Raw genomic sequence first — 23076 nt, forward strand, 5'->3', positions numbered from 1 at the left:
ACGTATCTATCAAGCTCAACATTTATCAGACTTTCTTTTTCCAGCAGAAGGCAAAACAGACTCTCTGGATAATCGTAGTCAGGATCTGATTTTTGTTATTTAGCTCCCCATCAGCGCTCTGCAGCCATCCTCGTGGTTTGTTATTGTTTACATTTTTGCCAGCTCTCCCTCTGTGCCTCTAGTGCCTCTAGGCTACAATTCCCAAATTTGAATTGTATCTGTTCCACAACTCACACATGCCCACCATCTGTGCCTTCTCACGCCGCCAAAAAGCTACATTCTGAGACTCCTATACAGTCTCAAGAAGGATAAATTGCTGCACATACAGTTGCTCCTTCCTAACATTCCTCCCACTTCACCTAGTATGTGCTATACTGACTCTCGTCAGCAGTCAATAATAATACAGACTATAATATTACAGGTGCTGACACTGGCCACACACAGGCTTACTGCACTGTTGGGGAACAAGGACTCATATAGTGTATTAATGTATTGTAATGTATCTAGTACTCTGGAGCGCCCAGCACCATTCTCTCAGGCCAAAGTCACTTACTTGCCTACAATGTGTTCTCCCTTTTTCCCTTACTTTCTGTACACATCCCGGTCACTCTAGACTTGCTGAGGATCACAGGCCACACCCTCCTTAACATCAATGATCAGAGCAAACTGCAGAGATTCTGAATGAGCCTTTCAAAGCACAGACTGGAAATCTCTGCTCTCTGTGCTTTGAACAGACAGTAGCAGGAAGTAAGGAGCTGTAAGTCACATCATCACTAGTTAAAACTCAAGAGCAGAGCAGAATTTTAACAGCAAGTAAATAATGAAGTTACTTTTTTTCTAATAGGCTTTGCAGGACTTTAATAATCTATGTCTCACCTTGTCTAATCAAATCTCCTGCTTTGCACTGATGAGGGGTAAACACTCTGAAACACGAATATGCAAATACAGGTAGTCCTCGAGTTACGACGGTCTCGAGTTACGTCGTTTCGTGGTTACGACGCTTTATACGACGCTCATTCCTAGGTGTTACAAGGAGATCTTGGAGGAGAAGAAGATGGTCTCCTTCCAAACTAACCTGCAGCAGTACTTCAAGAAGGTAGAGAGGCCTGCAACAGATACTGTACCCTCTACCTCAGCTGCCCCTCTTGACTCAGCTGCCCCTCTTGACTCAGCTGCCCCAGTATCTCCAGCACCTTCTGCAGCTTCCTCCCAATAAGTAAGCCTGTTCTCTCTTTGGAATTGTTATCTTTGTTTATTATAGTACTGTACACTGTTTATTACTGTTACAGCACTACAGTACAGTATTTCATTATTAAACGTACTGTACTGCACAATATTTTACTGTACCTATGTTTATTGATAATTATGTAGGGTACTGTGCTAGGATAGGTGTTTGGATAGGCTAAGTGTTTGCAGTACTGTACTATTATTATGGTACAGTACTGTATGAACCTATGATCCGACTTACGTCGAAATTCGGTTTACGACGCCGCGCAAGAACGGATCAACGTCGTAAGTCGAGGACTACCTGTAGAGTGTTTGGTTTGGCTTTTTATCCTAAGGCAGATGGCAATGCTCGATAAAGGGTTGATATTGACTTTTATGATTGCTACCCCCAATAGGTTTCTCTCCTCTTTATCTCTGAAGAGGATATTTGCATATTTAAATTGACAAATTGCATGGCTTATAAGTCTCTTTACGCTGGCTTGGCACTCGCTACACAACAGGGGGGAGATTTTTTTTTCTGCAAAAGGCCATTTTGATATTTAAACAATCCTTTGAGGGCCGTGCAAATTGCATTCTACCTCCGCCCACAAAATATGTCCTGACGCTGGCACAGTTGTCAGGATGTAATCTTTCATTGCACGCGCCTCAGTGTTCAGTAGTAAATACTGCGTGCGCAAAGATAAAAGGTCATCGGCGGCCGTAAACGGCCTCCTGGCCTTAGGTTCCCCACCTCTGCTTTACAAGGAGAAACATTTCCCCTTAGACCACTGAATAGGAAAAGATAGCAGGCTACTCTTTTTTATAAAGTTAAAAAAAAGCCATGTTGACATATACCAGACCAGAGTATGCCAAAAGGATAATCTTTTGATACATAATCTCGGTGTGTGGAAGCCTATGCATATGATTGTCATGGGCCCTTGCAACTTTCCCTATGTCAAATGTAATGGAAATATAAAATTATGTGATCAGATTCTGAGTCACATTTTAGGACATGTTTAAGGCATATCTTACATTCCAGTTCTATGTTAATACAAAATGAACATATGAACTGTATATTACTTTTTATGCCATCCAGTATACCTAGTAGTTAGATGGAAGGGCTTCCCTGTTTAACCGGAGATAAAGGCTACAAAACGTGCTGTCTAGTAGAAATTCTACAGGGTTAGACTATCCTTAAGCCTAGGGCTATGCACCATTTACAGTTCTATGATCACATGTAATAGCTGCTCACACATTACACTCAGCTCCTCCCTTGTGCTGTGGTAGAAGTGGAGAGAACAAAGTTGTACTGATGTCAGTATAGGACATCCTCTTTATAAGAAGGGAGGGTGGAAAACTGTGACAGGCTGGGTAGAAGAAGAAGGGAAGGAGAGGCACAATGGGGCTCATGCAGGGAAACAAGTTACTGCCATAACAGATCTCAAAGAGCAGCAGAACGTCACCCGTCATTGAATGCAGAGAATGAGTGACGTGGAGGCCTCTGACAGCAAAGATAGATTTTGTTCCTTACTGACTTGAAGAATTTCCTCATACTCAGTGTCTGCTCAAGCCCACGAAAGTGCAAAGAACAGCTTTACAAGGGAGTATGTGCACCTGAAGGTATGTATTTCATACAGAATTGGTAGAATAATGTGAGATACTCTTAAGGTTACTACTTTTCTCCCTTTTACTGTAGTACCTTCTATTAACATTTGCTTTTGATAAAAGTAATTCTTATTAGTTTCCAAGAAAGAAAAGTGTAAAAGGTGAGGCTCTGTTTTCAGGAATCACATATAGGGAAGAAATGCAAGTGTTGTTTCAAGGGCAGTGGCTTAACTAGAGTCAGATGGACCCTGGTGCAAAATTTGGACTTGGCTTCCCCAAGCCCCCCACATGTTGTTCAGATGTATTGGCCCATGTAGAGTTCTAAATCCTATAAGGACATACGTTTTGCACCCCTTCCCCCATTATGTAGTAATGTCCCCCATCATGTGCTCATTCCTGGTATATTTGTCCTCCATCCTAGGCCCATCCTAGTATATATGTCCCCCAACCTGGTACATATGTTCCTCATCCTGGCTTCATCCTGGTATATATGTCCCTTATCCTGGGTCCCATCCTGGTATCTATATCCCCCATCCTGGTATAAATATCCTCCATATTGGTATATATGACCTTTATCCTGGCTTCACCCTGGTATATATGTCCCTTATCCTGGGTCCCATCCTGGTATCTATATCCCCCATCCTGGTATAAATATCCTCCATCCTGGTTTATATGACCCTTATCCTGGCCTCATCCTGGTATATATGTCCCTTATCCTAAGTCCCATCCTGGTATCTATATCCCCCATCCTGGTATATATATCCCCCATCCTGGTTTATATGACCCTTATCCTGGCCTCATCATGGTATATATGTCCCTTATACTGGGTCCAATCCTGGTATCTACGGTATATCCCCCATCCTGGACCCCATCCTGGTATATATGTCCCTTATCCTGGAATATATATTCCCCGTCATATGGGTCTCTGTGCTACAATACCCTTCAGCTGAATGTGAGTCAGAGGACGCACATCCAGTTGAAGTTTGCGCTGGCAGCGCCTCACCAGGCTCGGTCGCTGTTGTCTGGTCACACCATGCTGAAGACCTGCCTAATGTGAAATTGTGGGGATCTGGCACCTAGCACCCCTAACAATCAGCGGTTATTTGCTCTTTTACCATCTAGATGTAAATGTATGGAACGAGCTGCAGAGTACAGCTCCACTTAATGTGTATCTGCTGCTACCAGGTACTGCAGAACAGCTCCAGTCACCACCAGAGCAGTTTTCAGTGAGGGAGCAGGGTGTAAGATCCCCACCGATCTCATATTGATGACATTATCCTATGGATAGGTCATCAAATTAGATGTGACTGGACAACGCCTTTAAGTTAAGCTACAAATCTAATGTTATAAATCTCATGCGCATTTTAATAGGCATTTGCTATATTATGTTTATTATACTAAAAAAAAACTCTAAAAATTTTTTCAGTTAACCATTCATGGTCAGAGTCCGGTTCGTTGTGGTGTAAATTATAGCTCCTAGAACCCAATGCAAAACCGACCTTATATTGGGCAGTAACAGGTCTCAGTTACTACTAATACTTCTGCATGCCTCATAATTATGCCCCTAGTGTCACTGTCACATCTTACAGACTATAGGTTTAGAAGACATATATCAATATGATGTGTGCTGCATAAGCACACTAAAATGTTTTCCGTTTCTTAGTGTAACTTTATCATTATGGTTTATTGTAGTCATTTTCTTAGGGTGACAGTCTACTTTAAACCATCAAACCTATTTCAATAAGCAGCCAACCTACTTAAGATTGTTATTAACATATTAAATACTTTTAACCTTGGTTGCGCATATAAAGAACATCATTGCTTTTATTTATCTTGTGACAAAAAAAGTGTAAATAAAATGATCAGAATAGCGTTAAACCCCCCCATATACCGTAGACTAATGTTGTCTGAACCAGCAGATATTGAATGTTCGTCAGTCTAATGTGTATGGGGGCCTTGGATAATTGATTGTCAGGGGAGTAAAGTATCCAGCATGTACAATTTTGGCATGTCTAAATAGTTCTTCCGGAGATAGGCCGCAGCTAGATATGTCTGGTGGCGGCTCTCTCATACACATCATAGGAGCACTCACTGTGTGGAAAGCAGTGACTGTTACAGCCCCCTGGACCACCCCAATAACTGAAAGTGAGTGGCTGCAGGGAAAATACAACTTAATTTTCTCCCTGTACCCACTTTTTTCCAGTAGACCAGTTAAACATGATTTAAACACTAAATAGGTAAATAGCATTTTTGTAGGTGACAAGTTCCCATTAAAGGGGTTTTCCCACGAATGAAAGTTCATTTTAATCAATAAATCTTGGAATAATAATAAGTTCCACAATTGGATGTGTTTAAATAAAATGTTCCTGTGCTGAGATAATCTTATAAATGTGCCCTTGCTGTGTACTGTGTAATGGCTGTGTCTGACCATGCAGGAACATTATCTGATCATACCACAGCTCCTGGGCAGGGAAGGAAGCAAAAGAGTATACAGACTGGACAGCATGGGATCGCCGCTGATTTTTTGTGAGATAAAACCTTTCCCTGCCTGTTTTTAAACAATGTTTTCCTTCAAAGTAAGAATCATCTGTGATCCCCTGCTGTAATGTCTGTATACTCTTTTGCTTCCTCCCCTGTCCAGGAGCTGTGGTATGATCAGACCATGTTCCACACAGTCAGACAGACATTACACAGTACACAGCAGGGGCACATTTATAAGATTATCTCAGCACAGGAACATTTTATTTTAATACATCCAATTGTGGAAGTTATTATCATTCCAAGATCTATTGATTAAATAGAACTTTTATTCGTGGGAAAACCCCTTTAATCTCTTCCCACTCCATGACATATATTTACATTATCATTTGGTGGGCTTTAATATAAATTGCTGAATATTCACAGTAGAGTGTTGGTGCCGGCCCAGGATTTAGGCCTGCTCCATCAGAAGTGGGTGTCAGCTGTAACATACAATTACAAACTACAAACCAGGCTGTTTAAACCCTTAAATTTTACAGTCAAAAGTGACCATGACATCTTAGTCATTAGACAAAAGTTAAGGGGTTCCATTTATTAACTGTGACCACCTCCTCCCCCATGCATACGATGCAATTGTAGAATGACAATGACTTACTATAGTAAACCATAAATGACAGTGAATTACTATGAATTAGAATAATTATATAATCAGGTCTGCTATGCATGGAAGCTCATTAGGCACTGCCAGAGATAGGATCAAGCAGGCTAAGTAGACACTGCACTTTAGCTGTTTCTGCTTTTCATTTAAAAAAAATCTGCACAAAAAAGTTTAAAAAGACCCTTTTCGGATGTCAACCCTGTTAGTGTTAGCAAAATTCTCTATATACAGTACCTGCCTAAATACCTGCCTCTAGCTCCCCCCTCCCCAGTGGTTGATAACCATTGAGGACTCTCAGATTTGAATATTTTTTTATCTAATGGCAAACACTGTAAAAAGATATAAATTTTTCCTATACTAAGGACAGAGGACTTTCCTTTTTAACGGGCAGTTCATACTATCCAATAATCACATAGTGTTACTGTACAAACAAACTTTTCAAACCTCACCTACTAAATGAACAAAGAAATGTTGAAACTTACAAAGTTAACAATACACGTGTCTATTTCACATCTTTCAGCTCTTCATGCATTCTGACCAGAAAGTGGATCTGAAAATAAATCTTATTGGTCCTATGGGGTAAGATCGATAAGAGAATATTTTTTTTGCAAAAACACCATTTTACTAAGACATTTCATTACTATGAGTGCAGTGCATAAATGACAAAATGTGGTTAAAAATGAATTTTTAGGCCCTGGGACACCACATTAAGAGTTGCTATGTGAGATAAAAGGCCCCTTTAAAAATTGCAAGAGAGCAGAATCAACTTAACGATGATGTCCTAAAACACCCTGCAAAAACCATCGTAGACCATCCAAATAGAGACCATTGCTCCTGATTTCACTAAAAGTGTTTGGGCATAAATAGGATACATGAAAGTAATAAGGAGGAAATTCCTTGTATCAGGAGTCAATACTTGTCTAAACTACTATCATATGAGATCCTGGTAGTAGAAGCTAAGAAATTCTCATATTTGACTATTTGGGGGATGACCTCCTGCTCCTCTACCTCCGCATATAGAGCAGTGGAAGCAGCTAGGAGAGCATGCTGCCCACTTGTAATTCCCACCTTGGGCCACACACCCCTTTTCTCAACCTCCTCGCCTATTACAGAGACTAGCCTACATTTTTATTGCATGTAGGTTTGTTAATGTATATTTAGCAATATTTAACATGAAAAATATGGAATATTATAGCCTTGGCCCCAGGATTGCTTAGAAACTCCCAAATTCCACTTTGAGATATTGTTTTGGTCCGGTATCGGAATTGTTCTAAAAAAAAATCAGGAATGTTGGCAAGTATGCTAATGTTTTGCACCAGTAACTACCGTACATAAAAAGTCAGGGATGGGCCTCAATCACTTCCTTTACAGTAATCTGAAACACAGACACTACTTTTACTTGAGCAGAAATTAAAAGGATTACATCAGATCTTCTGCACAATTTACTGTCTATATAAAAGTGACAAATTGCAGAATCCTTATTTTGCACACAAAAAGTACCAATACAGTATTCAACATAAAAGCAAAAAACATTACCAAATGCCATGATTTCTCCTATGTCTACAGAACTGGAAAGACCTCCCTTTTGAATCAATATGTACATAATTGGTTTAGAAATGACTACCGGAATACACTGGGAGCGCATATACTCACCAAAACCATCCAGCTGGAAAACAAGACCCTAAAGATGCAGGTTAGTTAAGCACAAGTAGTCAGCTAAGTATACTGTATGTTTTATCACAAATTCTAAGAATGTTTGTGTATGAACATTTTTCATTTTGTAAAAAGAGAAAAGTAATAAACTTGTGTTTGTCGTTATATTAATACCTTACACTACTTATAAAGTACTGTAAATGTTCACTTATAAACACTGTTTTCCAGGTTCCATATTGAATTAATCCACATAAAAAGTTGGGTAACTTTATATATACATATATTTGGTAAATTCACAAATTTTTGCTTGAAATCTTCCAGCATAAGGGTCAAAGTAGCATACAATATCACAAGTGGATCCACCAGTGGGCCTAGCCTCTTATGTGCCCAAAAGGTCTAACAAATCTTAAATCATACAGATTGGTTCTTTCACTACACAGTGTACCTGTGTAGTAGGAGACTTCTTTATCTCTCTTGCAGGCCTAGGCCTAAAAAGTTAATGAGGTTAGTCAACTTTGAAGGCCATTTTTTTTTAAACTTAAATGTATGTATTTTGGGCTAAAAATAAGTTTTGCTATTAGGTTTCATTAAAAATTTGGCACCCTTTTGTTTTTACAGGCACATTGTTTTTAGCACATTCAACTTTAATGTGTCAATTAAATCAACTGAGAAGAGCTAAAAAAGGACAGATAAGAATTACAAATGTTACTATCAGAACGAGCTCACTGACGGACTCTCAGCTAAAGAGGTCGGCCACGTTCTCCTGTTAGTGCAGCTTTCCTCAGAAACTGATTTCCCATCTGAGGTGTTTTACAATTGAAGGAGACTGGTAGACTGGCCTGGTCACTTGACCCTCCACTAACAGCCATTTTTTGGGACAGACGTGCTGTGCAGTTTGTGAGGAAAGCTGCCCTAATTAGAGAAGGTGGTCGACCTCTTTACCTGAGCGGTTGGTGAGCTTGTTAACTTGGCACAGGGCGGCAGCCATTGGCAAGGTACTCATCTCTAGTGCCCCGGCATGTTACATGAAGGTGGCGGTCCTGGCTGGGTGTGTGGACTTGTGCTGTGAGGGCGCTACGCCCGTGCAGGCCGCATTTAACGGATGTTGCTGGTTGGCCAAGACCAATGTTTCACAGTTCAATCAGGGAGACCATCAGTCAAAAATAAACTTTTTACTGAACAAGAACTTGATAGGGAATATATACAGGAGATAGCGGGTACACAGTCTTATGAATATTTCCTTCACAATTCAGGGCATTTTCCACGCAGTTTAAAATCCCTTTCTCTTTTCTCTCTTTACTTGTCCCCTGTATTCACTATTTCTCACTACTTCATCACAACACAGCTCGACACTACAGTTCTGTTTACCAAGAGTTCTTTACTCCACCCGCAGTTCCGCATCTTCTTTCTATGGTGCCAGTGTGGTCGGTACTTATCTTCTCTAATGCTGATGCTCTGGGACTCCCGCCCAGGGCACTCTGTTCATCTTGCATACTGAGTCCTGTCTAGGCCCATTACCTCTTGGAGTACTAAACTCTGGACCTTACTGCTAGGCATCCTCTCCCAGGACCCGTCTCCGATAATTTACTCCATCTCTCAGTCACCTTTGCTCCCGAACTCGCAATCCATTTCCTCCCTGTCTCCACCCACTTTGGACACCCAAGCATGCAGCACTGCACACATTGGACCTTAGGTCCTTTCTCTATGCACTCCAGGCGCTATCTGTCTCACTAACAGGTAACTGTCACTTTCCCTTCAACGTATCCCCTCCCTCTCTGGGCTAGTCCAAAACATTAACTCTCACTATCTCTACTGTCAAACTACACACGGTATCACCATCATTAACACAAGTCTTGAAGTCACAATACACACTTTACATCACAGTTCAGATTACAACAATTTACATATTCTTCAAGGGGGAATGTGGGCAATATGTCCATCTCCTTACACTGACAGATTATCAGGAAAGTGTGTAGCTCTTTTATCTGTCTTCTTCTGAGCGTCTCTCCTCTGATATGTGGCCACAGAGTACAATAAAGTGGAATATGCAAGGAAACAAAGATCCTGTAAAAGCAAAAGGGTGCAAAATTTGTAATGAAACCCAACTACAAAAAATATTTTTATCCCAAAATACATGCATTTAAGTAAAAAAATGGCTATAAAGGCATTGGACAAGTAAAGTGCATGACCAAGATGGAGGCAGTCACGCCTCTTGTCCCCCCATGTACAATGCAATAAATAGCTCAAAAAAGGGAAATAAATGGTACATGCAGTACTTCTATTGTATATTTATTTGTCTTAGAAATGTGAGATTTTTAGCACTGTACAGTAATTACAATATATTAACTATATAGTTAATGTCCCACATATTTTGCTTACATACACGTCTGTCTTTATAAAATGAGCAGTCTGTATCTGAAAAATATTAGTGACTTTATGTCTGTGGATCCTACAGCTCAGATATGTTCTCTTTCATAGATCTGGGACACAGGTGGACAGGAACGATTCCGGTCTTTGGTCTCCTCCTTCTATAAAGGCTCTGATGGTTGTCTTCTGGTCTTTGATGTCACAGATGAAGAATCTTTTTCAACTCTTGAGACCTGGAGGGCAGACTTTATGGATAAAATACAAACACCTGTCACTAATTTCCCTATAATTATTCTAGGTAACAAGATTGATCTGCAGGATCGACAGGTATGGACATGCTATCCATTGTGCTCAAATGGCATTGTACGCTTATTCATTTTGCGTTTGACTGTTTCAGACCCTCAATGCAACCAGAGACAGGTAAGGTGAGGGCAAGGGGGCACCAGGTAAATAGGGCAGAAGGCTCAGATTGTTCTTATTTATCCTCCAGCCATTGGTGATACCTGGAAGTTGTAGGGTGTCTTAGGGATGCAGAAGAAAAGTGGCCCAGATAAAAGGCCTCACTTAGTTTTTTGATAACTCTAAGGCCTTTTTATTCGCATGAAAAAAGCGTGCATAGCAGTAAATGGGGTCCTTGTGTGTCCATAACATGGATCTGTAGGCACAGTGCCCCATATGGTGTCTCTGTGAAGCACCGCATTCTTCCCAGTAATGGGTCAGGCTTCCCATCTGGTAATTCTGGCAAATGCTAAATGGGCCAGTACCAGTAGTGGACTGCATGGGAAGAGGGTACTCATCACTTTTAACAGTATCTACATCCTGTAATAAACTGTAGGGGAGCTTACAGCTCTGACACTCACTTTGAAAAGCCACTGACTACTTTAAGCTTTGTGACCTGCAGAGGTAGGAACATGAATGGGACAAAAGGAATTCGGATTGTGTCACTTCATTGTTGAGGCACTATTACTATGCTAAAGCACCCTGAGGGCATTATTTCTATGTGAAAGCACAGTGGGGTCATTATTATTATCTGGATGAACAATGGAAGTCAGTAACACAATATAGAGGGACAATGGGGGGATTATTGCTATGTTAAAGCGCAATGGAGGCATTATTACCATGTGAAAGCACTTGTGAAAGTGTGGGGGCAGCTTGGGTCTGAGTGCATTCAAACAGCAGGGCTGAATTCCAGTCCCAGGAGCTCTGCTATTAGGAGATTATACCCCCTTCTGATGGCATGGTTTTAACATACCTCATTTCTATTATCAAGTCATAGGAAGGAATTGAATAGGCCTATTGCTGCCAATGGGCCCCATATTATGGATATAGACAACACATATCAAATATTTACTGTAGTAGGAATTTAATCATGGCACTCACCAGTTCATAAAACAACTCAAATTTTCTTACATTAAGGCCTCATTCACACGTCCGTGTTTAATAATAATTTTTATTTATATAGCGCCAACATATTCCGCAGCACTTTACAATTCAGAGGTTCATATACAACAGTCATAAGTAACATAGCTAAAGATAATACAATAATTACAGTAAAAATAATGGCGACCCTGCTCGTAAGAGCTTGCAATCTACAATGAGGTGGGGGTGACACAAAGTACAGGGGCTTATTTACAATGATGGTCCAGCCATCTTGAGGGGATGAGGGAGAGATAAAGGCTGCAGGAGCTCGTCACCAGCCAGTATCTGTAGTGCTTTTTGGTTCGGTGAAGAGTTATGTTTGGAGAAATAAGGGATGAGCTATAAGAAGATAAAAGGACTTTGATTAGGGAAGGTGATAGGCCGCCCTAAACAGGTGTGTTTTTAGGGAGTGCCTAAAACTGTGTAAGTTGTGGTCCGTCCTAATTTCTTGGGGTGGAGCATTCCAAAGAATAGGTGCAGCTCGGGAGAAGTCTTGAAGCCGGGAGTGGGAGGTACGGTTTAGTGCGGATGTTAGTCGGAAGTCGCTTGCGGAGTGTAGAGAACGGGTATGCCGATAAACAGAAATGAGGGAAGAGATGTAGGGGGGTGCCACACTGTGGAGAGCTTTGTGGGTGAAAACAAGCAATTTAAATTGGATCCTATAATTCATGGGCAGCCAGTGCAATGACTGGCACAGAGCAGAGGAGTCTGAGTAACTGTTAGCCAAATAGATGACCCTGGCTGCAGCATTAAGGATAGACTGGAGAGGGGAAAGTCGAGTGAGGGGGAGGCCCATTAATAAAGAGTTACAGTAGTCAAGGCAGGAGTGGATCAGGGCAACAGTGAGGGTTTTTGTTGTTTCCAAGGTGAGAAAGGGACGGATTCTAGAGATATTCTTCAGGTGCAAGCGACAAGAGCTGGCAAGAGATTGTATATGGAAGGTGAAGGAGAGATTGGTGTCAAACACAACGCCCAGACAGTGTGCCTGCTGGGTCAGCGTTATTGTGGTGCTACAGGGAGAGAGAGATGTCAGATTTAGGGAGGTGAGTAGACGGTGGGAGCAGAAGAAGTTCAGTTTTGGAAAGGTTGAGTTTCAGATAGAGAGCGGACATGATGTTGGAAGCTGCGGCCAGACAATCACTGGTGTTCTGTAGTACAGCGGGGGTAAGGTCAGGGGAGGAGGTGTATAGTTGTGTGTCATCAGCATAAAGATAGTACCGAAAAACAAATTTGCTGACGGTCTGTCCAATTGGGGCTGTGTAGAGATAGAAGATGGCCAAGGACTGAACCCTGAGGAACCCCAATAGTGAGAGGAAGGGGGGAAGAAGTGGAGTAAGTGAACGATACACTGAAAGAGCGGTCAGATAGGTAGGAGGAGAACCAGGAGAGAGCAGTGTCCTTTATGTCGATTGAGTGGAGCATAGAGAGTAGGAGGTGGTGGTCAACAGTGTCAGAAGCTGCAGAGAGGTCAAGAAGAATGAGCAGAGAGTGATCGCCATTACGTTTTGCTGTCAGAAGGTCATTGGTCACTTTGATGAGTGCAGAAAAACGCTGAAAAAAACGCTGAAAGAAGTGACATGCTCTATTTTCCAAAAACCCAACCAAGGCACAAAATACACAACCAAAAAAAACAAGATGTGTGAACAGAGAACTCTGGTTTCTCATAGACTTTGGTGGTACTGCAAAACATACTGAAAATTTGCATAAAAATCTGCAGCAAAAAAACGCTGAAAAACCCAACATATGTGAATTTACCTAATACACATTTCTCTCTATATCATAACTAATTATGTTGCCATTTTTCTTAAAGGGCTTGTACAGAATTGAAAAACCATGGTTGCTTTCCTTCAGAAACAGCAACACATGTGTCTACAGGTTGTGTCTAGTATGGCAGCTTGGCTCCATACTGATGTGAAATACTAAACACAACCTGTGAATAAGAGTGGCGCTGTTTTTAGAAGACTGTAATCATGTTTTTCTAATCCTGAATGTTTTAGTAGTTCAGTACTTATTCCACAAATTCCTCCTAAATCCTGATTATTTTCAATGCTTCAAGGACATTTTCTTCTATTTCTGTGTACTAATACCGATTTCATGCGTGCCGCAAAGTCTTAATCTTAGGTGACTCACAGTTGACCCACAAACTCTCTCATTAGAGTGTCTTCCATGATGTTCCAAATTAAAATATCACTAATAAAAATCTGCCATCTGATAAGATATTTCCTGATTAGCTAAGATAAGTTATAAGGAGAGGTATAAGGGGAGCCTGGAGGTACCTCAAAACTGCAAGCAGGAAGTACACCATTTATTAGTTGTCTAAAACCCCTCTAAAAAGGTTATGAAGCTAATTAATCTACAGTATGTGACTGATTCACTTCTGTATATTCATAAACAGTCAATGCATAATTATGTTCTTAAAGGGAATCTGTCACCAGATTATTGCTACCTCTTCTGAGAGCAGCATAATGTAGGGAAAGAGACCCTGACTCCAGCGATATATCACTTAGTTTACTGGGTGCAGCAATTGTGATACAATCAGAGTTTTTAGATGTAGCATGTAGCTGAGCTGAGAAAGCTAACCCCGCCCAGTCCCCTGATTAGCAGATTTCTGTGTAAGTTGTATATTGATAATAAGCTGCTAATCAGTGCTGGGGGTGGGATTGGACTAGGATGCACTGGTGAGCTAGTCTGTCAGTGATAATCTCTTGCTGATAAAACACTCATTGCATTGAAACCACAGCATGTAGGGTAATAAGTGACACATCGCTGAAATCAGGGTCTCACCCCCTATTTAATGCTGCCATCAGATTAAATAGCAAATACCCCCTGATAGATTCCCTTTAAGGTTTACTAATATAAAATGTATAAAACACACAAACGATCATGAAGGAGAATTGCTTAAGATTGGTCATGTCTTTACCTGCTGCAGGTTTCTCGGGAATTAGCAGTTTCCTGGTGTGAAGAAAGAAAAGTTCTGTATTTTGAAGTCAGTGCCAAAGATAATATAAATGTAGACCTGGCATTTGAGACACTTGCCAAGGAAGCCTTAATACATGTGAGTTTTTAAGGTTTACTTTTATTGTCTTATATTTTCATCAGTATTGCAAAATATGCTATAATATGTTATAATATTATATGAATTTATATATCCATTAATCAGCAATATTACAAGATTTCATATTATGGGAAAAGCCATCTGGTATCTTGTTCCACTTATGGAAATTTTGAGAGTTCCAATCGTCTACATAGAATCTTATCAGCACAAACTGCCATCTCCTATCTCAGTAATGGAAAGTCTGTCTTCACTGAATACAAATTTTAACTCAGAATTGAGATTTTTGACAATCACTGATCAATTCTGGCAGAGAAAGAAGCAGATTTCTCTGATAAGATTTTTTACAAAGTTGCTTATTTTCATGTGTGCTATTGATTTATGAGATAAAAATGAAAACCGCGGTTACTCTTTAAATGTGCTTTCACTTTCTGAGAAATATTTGAATTTCTACCTACATGTCAAAAGTATTGGACAACCCTCAATAAGTTATAAAGTCACAAGAGGAACACTGCCATCTAGTGACAGAACACTGATTCATACAACCTACTGAAATAGATTTCATGCTTTGCAAAACCACACTTTTACAATTTCATAGAGAAAATCAAAATGTCCCGGACACTTTTACATCATGAGGTTATTTCAGAGTTATTGATTGTATTTCTGCTATAGTGGTTTCTGGATTGCTTTAATAGTTAATACCTACTACCACCTCTGGTGGTCAGCAATGATGTGGATGAAAACCAAATCAACATGTTGCATGGTGCAGTTTTCATCTCACAGCGGCAAAAGCACACAATGGCAATTTAATCCTTAAACATGTGGCAGTTAAAGGGAATAAGTCAGCAGGTTTTTGCTATGTAATCCGAGAGCAGCATGATGTAGGGGCAGAGATCCTGATTCCAGTATGTATCATTTACTGGGCTGCTTAGTGCAGTTTTCATAGAATCACTGTTTTCTCTGTTGCAGATGTAGCAGTGCTCTGAATACTGAGCTCTGTATAACTCCACCCACACCCCTGATTGGCAGCTTCCTGTGTACACTGTGTGTAGCACCCCGAGGACTCGGCTGCTACAGGGGTATTGCACCTCGAACTAGAGGTGTGGTATTCCACTCCCGGGTAAGGATGGAGCGTGGAACATAGCTCAGTAGGCTGCATGCACCACACTCACCCCATTTCCGGGGGACAGACCAACGGTACTCCCACCAGATAGATGTGCAGGTACGACAGCGTCTGTCCCTGGCTGGAGTGGGGAGGGGGGAGGAACATCCCAGTGGTGTAGGAGCAGACAGGGGAGGGACTCTGGGCATAGGTAGGAGCCCATTGGGTGCTGGTCACCTGGGCTCGGGTGTCAGAAGGGAGTATATAAGGTGGGCACCATCTTAAGTGAGTCAGTCAGTGCAGTCCGGGTCTGTCAGTTCAGAGAGGAGCTCAGCCAGAGAGGGCTGACAGGGAGCTGTGGCTCAGTCTGGGCCCAGCTCCAGAGCCAGGCCTGGAGAGGAGGCCTGAGGCGGAGAGAGAGAAAGAAGAAGAAGGAGAAACAGGAACACCAGGAAAGGCCCAGAGACGCAAGAAGAGAGGGAACCCTGAGATCCCACGAGTTAACGGGTGAAGGGTTGGCAGAGAAGGGTACCGGATCCCAAACTGGTGGAGGCCAATTATCCTCAGCCAGGAACCGGAGGTCGTGGTCAAGCCTTGGCGCGACCCCTCACCATATCCAGCAGGAAGGCATACCATATAGGGTCAGGGAAACCGGGAAAGGTTTCACCACCAGAAGGCCCGAGGGAGCCGGACAAAGATGGGTCCCTAGTGGGGACGGCCAGTAGGAAGGAAGAGAGGGGAGCCTTGGACCACGCTCCGGAACTGCCTGGGAGTTAGCCGAGTCCCTCACCTGGTGGGCGCAGCACGGCTCGGGTGGTCCTTACTGCGCACAAGTGACCTGATAAAGAACTGTGAGTAAAGCTGTGAAAACTGCAACCGCACGCCTCAGTGATTCCTTGTCACACCACCACTTCCACCATCATTCCTCCCTGCCTTTCCAGCTGCCCTGAGGCTATACCCCTCCCGTTGGGGGTTATACCATCCACGCTGCACCACCGTATCACCGGCCTCAGCGGTCTGCCCTGCAGCGGCGGCTTCATAGCCGCAATCAACGGGTGGCGTAGTCGAACTCTATAACATCTTAATGCCGAGCACTGCCACTTAGTTTGACACCCTGGGCACGGACCGGGTCACCGCCACACGAGGACTACTACCCCCATCGGATCCGGCTCCGGGTATCCCCCGCATGCGCAATGCAGCACAACATGGCCCAGGGGGTGAGTCATGTGCATTGTCACCAAGCTGCCAATCAGTGGTGGGGACGGGATTACACAGATTAGCTGGACTGCCTGGCATGTGACATCTTCCCCTGCAGTGATAATCTCCTGCTCATAAAACACTGATTGTATTGAAACAAAAGAAATCTGCTACGCAAGTGACACATCCCTAGAATCAGACTCTCTGCCCCTACATTATGCTGGTCTTGAATTACATAGCAAAAACCTGCTGACAGATTCTCTTTAACAATAAATATGCTTTTAGCTGCTATCGTTTGTAAACTGTGTTGCTCAAGGAGGTTTTTAGTTTTGTGTAATAAAGGCCTAAACATTACTTAACTATATACAACTTTAAAGGGTAACTAAAGTGATTTTGTTTTATTATTGATTGGTCTTTGCAAAGTTTTTCATTTCTGTACTATTCCTCATTCCTTATTTCGCCTCCTTGTCTCTCTAACTCTATGGTGCAGTGCTGTTTTAGATGCCTAGTTCAAGCTTTCTAAGAATCTGCTTTGAACTGCTGCTCAGCAAGAATCCTACTCTTTTATTACAAATAATCTGTAAAAAGGGAACAGAGAGGCTCAAATAGAGAAGGCCCCTAAGGGTATTGCACACGTTTAGCATTTGAGCAGATTTTTTCCTGCAAAACCCAGAATGTTGTCAGGAAAAATGCTGCATAAAATACATGTGTTTTTGTGAGCATTTTTAATGCATTTTTTTTCTCATTCATTTGAATGGGTGAAAAACGCTAAAATAATTGGCACGCTGCAGATTTGAAGCAACACTTCAAAGGTTCAATTCTGCAATGAAAAATAAGCAGCGCGTGCATGAGATTTAAGAAATATTCCCTTTGCTTTTTTTTCTGTGGCAAAAAACACATAGAAAAAATGGCAAATGTGAGCAAGTCCTACAGCCTCATTCACATGTCTGTGTTTAAACACATACGTTAACAAAATACCGCTGTCATCAGTGTTTTTGATCAGTGTTTAATCAGTGTTCGTGTGTCCATTTTTACCATTGTGTCGTCAGTGTTTTTCACAGACGGATAAATAAATGCATTGTAAATCTTCTCCTATACTTTGCAGTGTTAAATACGGACAGCACACGGACTGTACACTGCTGCCATCCGCGTGCTGTACGTGTTTTTCAAGGACCCATAGACTTGTATTGACCCTTTTGATCCGTGATACCGGAGAAAAACGGACATGTCTCCATGAGGTTTGCTCAGACACACGGTCCAAGAAAAAGCACAGACATGTGAATAGCGCCATAGATTATTATGGGTAAGTGTTCTATCCATGAAAAAAATGGATACAACACGTATGTGCAACATGGATGTCTGAATGAGGCCTGACACAGATCATTTGTAAATAGAGAAGGATTTCAATCAGCACTGCAGCATAGTTCATGACTTCAATTTAAACTGGAGTCAGGGTAAACCATAAATAGCTGAGGGAGCCTGTGCTTGTTTGCAGATGTCCTTGGTTTAGGCAGCATGAATTACCAGACAGGCTCTCTTTAAAGGGTGTCTGTCAGCATGTTTTTCCTATGTAGTCTGAGGGCAGCATGATGTAGGGGCTGAGACACTGATTTCAGAGATATGTCACTTATTATGCTGTGTGCTTGTGTTTCAATACAATGAATGTTTTATCACCAGGAGATTATCCCTGCCTGGACTACAGCTTTGTGAGCGCTGGCCCTACCTCCTCTGATAAGCAGCTCACTGTCAATAGACAATGTACACAGAAAGCAGTGATGTGGACGGGATTAGCTTTCTGAGCTCTGCTGCATTCTACATCTAAAAACTCTGATTGTGTCACACCTGCTGCACCCAGTAAACTAAGTGATACATCGTTGGAATCAGGGTCTATTTTCCTACATTATGCTGCTCTCAGATGAGGTAGCAAAAACCTGGTGACAAATTCCCTTTAATACTTTTTTGGGGGTTAGGGAAGTAGTCGTATGGTATAGCATCTCTGAACTGTAAATATGTGGTAGTCTTTAATTAAAGAATTCTGATTTTATCTAAAGAAAGCTTTTATATAAAGCCATCAATATCAGATAGGCAGGGTCTGAAACCTGGTGCCCTCACTGATCAGGTGTTACCAGCTCATGCAGCTGGCAGATGTAAGTACAGAGAGGAACACCATGGCTCCATCACACTTATTAGTGGCCGCAGATCAGTGTGATGCAGTGATGGTGTACTTATTGTAGTTTCAAAATTCCCTTCTGATTGACTGTATAATGCCATGAAATAAACTTTCATAAATCATTATACAACAATTTTGACATATTTTCAAGGTAATAACACCAGCCTAGTCAGGTCTAAGAGACCTATTTCATACTTAGTAGTGTTGTGTGTAAAAATATAAACATTTTCTCTTCATTATTTTATCGGCTTATATTTGTATATTTTTTATTTTCACAGTACCAGGAGTGTAGAGAAAGTCATCTTACTGATTCTATCAAATTAACTCCAATGAAACACTCCCCTGGCGATTCCTGCTGTTGATGAAATCTTCACGTTCTATTATTATAGTGACTCTTATTGACTTCTATGTGAATGGACAGATGATGAAATACAGGCAAATGATAAGGCCAAGAGTGATGTGAAAAAAAAAAAAACAAGCAATGTGAACTGAGGTCTAAGATGGTAGACATGCAAGAAATAGGAGCATGTTCACACTAGCAAAAAGAAGCAAAACCTACAAAAGACAAAAAATATATCTCATACCCTACCATCATTATATATAAATGTAAAGCAAAGTTGCATAATAAATATAGGGTACTTAGTGAACTATTTTTGATCAAAAAAAGTATACAAGCCGTCCCACCAGCGACAAGGTGACCCTAAATTGGGACGGTACCTACACTGTCTATATTAAAAACCTTACTGTATATCAAAGTTGAAGTAATGCATATAAAAGGGTAGACAAATAGGACCGGGTCCCAACTCCAGACCACCTAGGCCCGTGGTAAGCTACATATATAGTAATCAGCTCAACAAAGGGGATGCCACACCCTTAATTTGCACAGAATGCAAACAAGACAAAAAACCAAGCAATGTGAACTGAGGTCTAAGATGGTATACATGCAAGAAATAGGAGCATGTTCACACTAGCAAAAAGAAGCAAAACCTACAAAAGACAAAAAGACAAGAGTGATGTGAGCAGATAACCTGGTGCCTCGGTTTTTTATGTAGACTCATGGCTTGAACTGGGACTAAAAATCATCCCTGACATACAAAGCCTACCAGACAACATATATTTGCCCCCCATCAAGCAAACAGCACACAGTGCAAGGTTCTGCGAGTTTTGCTTTACTTTGTCATGACCCTCACCACTCCTATAAAGGGTTTGTCCAAGATTAAATCTTATTTCCCATAGATTTGCATGCATAGAAAATAACATAGCAAAAAGAACTTCGGCACTCCATACATGAAAATATAAGAAATATTGTATCTAGACTAATGTCACTTTGAAAAATGAAGGTTTTTTGCGCATAATTTGGCCAATTTATGTGTGCCCATCAACCACGACAAGGTCACCTTCGTATGATGGGAAACTACGCTACGCTACCACTGGATATGCCACTCTTGGGCTGTAAGCCTGTATGGACAATATGTCTCTGCTTGGGCTTTTAACCTACAATGTATGGGCTGGTAGAGCTAGTTAAAACCACCTGTGACTGAATGGGAGGGACACATGGTCAGAAAAAAGGCTGTCAAACTTCTAATAGTGTGAACACGTACCTGCTGCAATGCTCCAGGAGCGGGATCCCAAAAATGATTAATAGAAAAAAGAGAGGGGTCGCTCACTGGTCTATTCGGGTGCTCTGAAGAAAAGAGTAATCTCAATAGCAAAAAGAACTTCGGCACTCCATACATGAAAATATAAGAAATATTGTATCTAGACTAATGTCACTTTGAAAAATGAAGGCTTTTTGCGCATAATTTGGCCAATTTATGTGTGCCCATCAACCACGACAAGGTCACCTTTGTATGATGGGAAACTACGCTACGCTACCACTGGATATGCCACTCTTGGGCTGTAAGCCTGTATGGACAATATGTCTCTGCTTGGGCTTTTAACCTACAATGTATGGGCTGGTAGAGCTAGTTAAAACCACCTGTGACTGAATGGGAGGGACACATGGTCAGAAAAAAGGCTGTCAAACTTCTAATAGTGTGAACACGTACCTGCTGCAATGCTCCAGGAGCGGGATCCCAAAAATGATTAATAGAAAAAAGAGAGGGGTCGCTCACTGGTCTATTCGGGTGCTCTGAAGAAAAGAGTAATCTCAATAGCAAAAAGAACTTCGGCACTCCATACATGAAAATATAAGAAATATTGTATCTAGACTAATGTCACTTTGAAAAATGAAGGTTTTTTGCGCATAATTTGGCCAATTTATGTGTGCCCATCAACCACGACAAGGTCACCTTCATATGATGGGAAACTACGCTACGCTACCACTGGATATGCCACTCTTGGGCTGTAAGCCTGTATGGACAATATGTCTCTGCTTGGGCTTTTAACCTACAATGTATGGGCTGGTAGAGCTAGTTAAAACCACCTGTGACTGAATGGGAGGGACACATGGTCAGAAAAAAGGCTGTCAAACTTCTAATAGTGTGAACACGTACCTGCTGCAATGCTCCAGGAGCGGGATCCCAAAAATGATTAATAGAAAAAAGAGAGGGGTCGCTCACTGGTCTATTCGGGTGCTCTGAAGAAAAGAGTAATCTCAATAGCAAAAAGATCTTCGGCACTCCATACATGAAAATATAAGAAATATTGTATCTAGACTAATGTCACTTTGAAAAATGCCTTTTTTCTGACCATGTGTCCCTCCCATTCAGTCACAGGTGGTTTTAACTAGCTCTACCAGCCCATACATTGTAGGTTAAAAGCCCAAGCAGAGACATATTGTCCATACAGGCTTACAGCCCAAGAGTGGCATATCCAGTGGTAGCGTAGCGTAGTTTCCCATCATACGAAGGTGACCTTGTCGTGGTTGATGGGCACACATAAATTGGCCAAATTATGTGCAAAAAACCTTCATTTTTCAAAGTGACATTAGTCTAGATACAATATTTCTTATATTTTCATGTATGGAGTGCCGAAGTTCTTTTTGCTATTGAGATTACTCTTTTCTTCAGAGCACCCGAATAGACCAGTGAGCGACCCCTCTCTTTTTTCTATTAATCATTTTTGGGATCCCGCTCCTGGAGCATTGCAGCAGGTACGTGTTCACACTATTAGAAGTTTGACAGCCTTTTTTCTGACCATGTGTCCCTCCCATTCAGTCACAGGTGGTTTTAACTAGCTCTACCAGCCCATACATTGTAGGTTAAAAGCCCAAGCAGAGACATATTGTCCATACAGGCTTACAGCCCAAGAGTGGCATATCCAGTGGTAGCGTAGCGTAGTTTCCCATCATACGAAGGTGACCTTGTCGTGGTTGATGGGCACACATAAATTGGCCAAATTATGTGCAAAAAACCTTCATTTTTCAAAGTGACATTAGTCTAGATACAATATTTCTTATATTTTCATGTATGGAGTGCCGAAGTTCTTTTTGCTATTGAGATTACTCTTTTCTTCAGAGCACCCGAATAGACCAGTGAGCGACCCCTCTCTTTTTTCTATTAATCATTTTTGGGATCCCGCTCCTGGAGCATTGCAGCAGGTACGTGTTCACACTATTAGAAGTTTGACAGCCTTTTTTCTGACCATGTGTCCCTCCCATTCAGTCACAGGTGGTTTTAACTAGCTCTACCAGCCCATACATTGTAGGTTAAAAGCCCAAGCAGAGACATATTGTCCATACAGGCTTACAGCCCAAGAGTGGCATATCCAGTGGTAGCGTAGCGTAGTTTCCCATCATACGAAGGTGACCTTGTCGTGGTTGATGGGCACACATAAATTGGCCAAATTATGCGCAAAAAACCTTCATTTTTCAAAGTGACATTAGTCTAGATACAATATTTCTTATATTTTCATGTATGGAGTGCCGAAGTTCTTTTTGCTATTGAGATTACTCTTTTCTTCAGAGCACCCGAATAGACCAGTGAGCGACCCCTCTCTTTTTTTCTAGAAAATAACATAATCAGAAAACTCACCTTCCCCTGGTCCTTGTTCACAGACTGCATGTGTGATGTTACTACTACATTTTTTGGAACCACTGCAGCCAATGACTGGACTCAATGGTCACTACGAGATAACTAGCACAAGATAGACTGCTGAGCCCAGAGATAGTTTGCATGTACTGTAGTTATAATATCAACTAAGAACAGGGTAATTGTGGAGAGCCGGTG

At 41.5% G+C, this 23076-nt stretch overlaps 1 protein-coding gene across 1 annotated transcript; it reads left to right on the forward strand.

Annotated features, from left to right (window-relative positions):
• The first annotated feature begins 2489 nt into the window (after positions 1–2489).
• Positions 2490–19926, forward strand: RAB7B (RAB7B, member RAS oncogene family). The gene is made up of 6 exons (XM_073670693.1): positions 2490–2826; positions 6468–6526; positions 7514–7640; positions 10079–10294; positions 14316–14441; positions 19186–19926. The coding sequence occupies exons 2-6, from the start codon at positions 6474–6476 to the stop codon at positions 19267–19269; spliced, it is 606 nt and encodes a 201-aa protein (XP_073526794.1). The 5' UTR covers positions 2490–2826; positions 6468–6473; the 3' UTR covers positions 19270–19926.
• The last annotated feature ends 3150 nt before the right edge of the window (positions 19927–23076 follow it).

This window comes from Phyllobates terribilis, unplaced genomic scaffold (assembly GCF_046119375.1).
Source record: "Phyllobates terribilis strain yellow unplaced genomic scaffold, ASM4611937v1 Scaffold_2__4_contigs__length_985480577, whole genome shotgun sequence".
NCBI lineage: Eukaryota > Metazoa > Chordata > Amphibia > Anura > Dendrobatidae > Phyllobates > Phyllobates terribilis.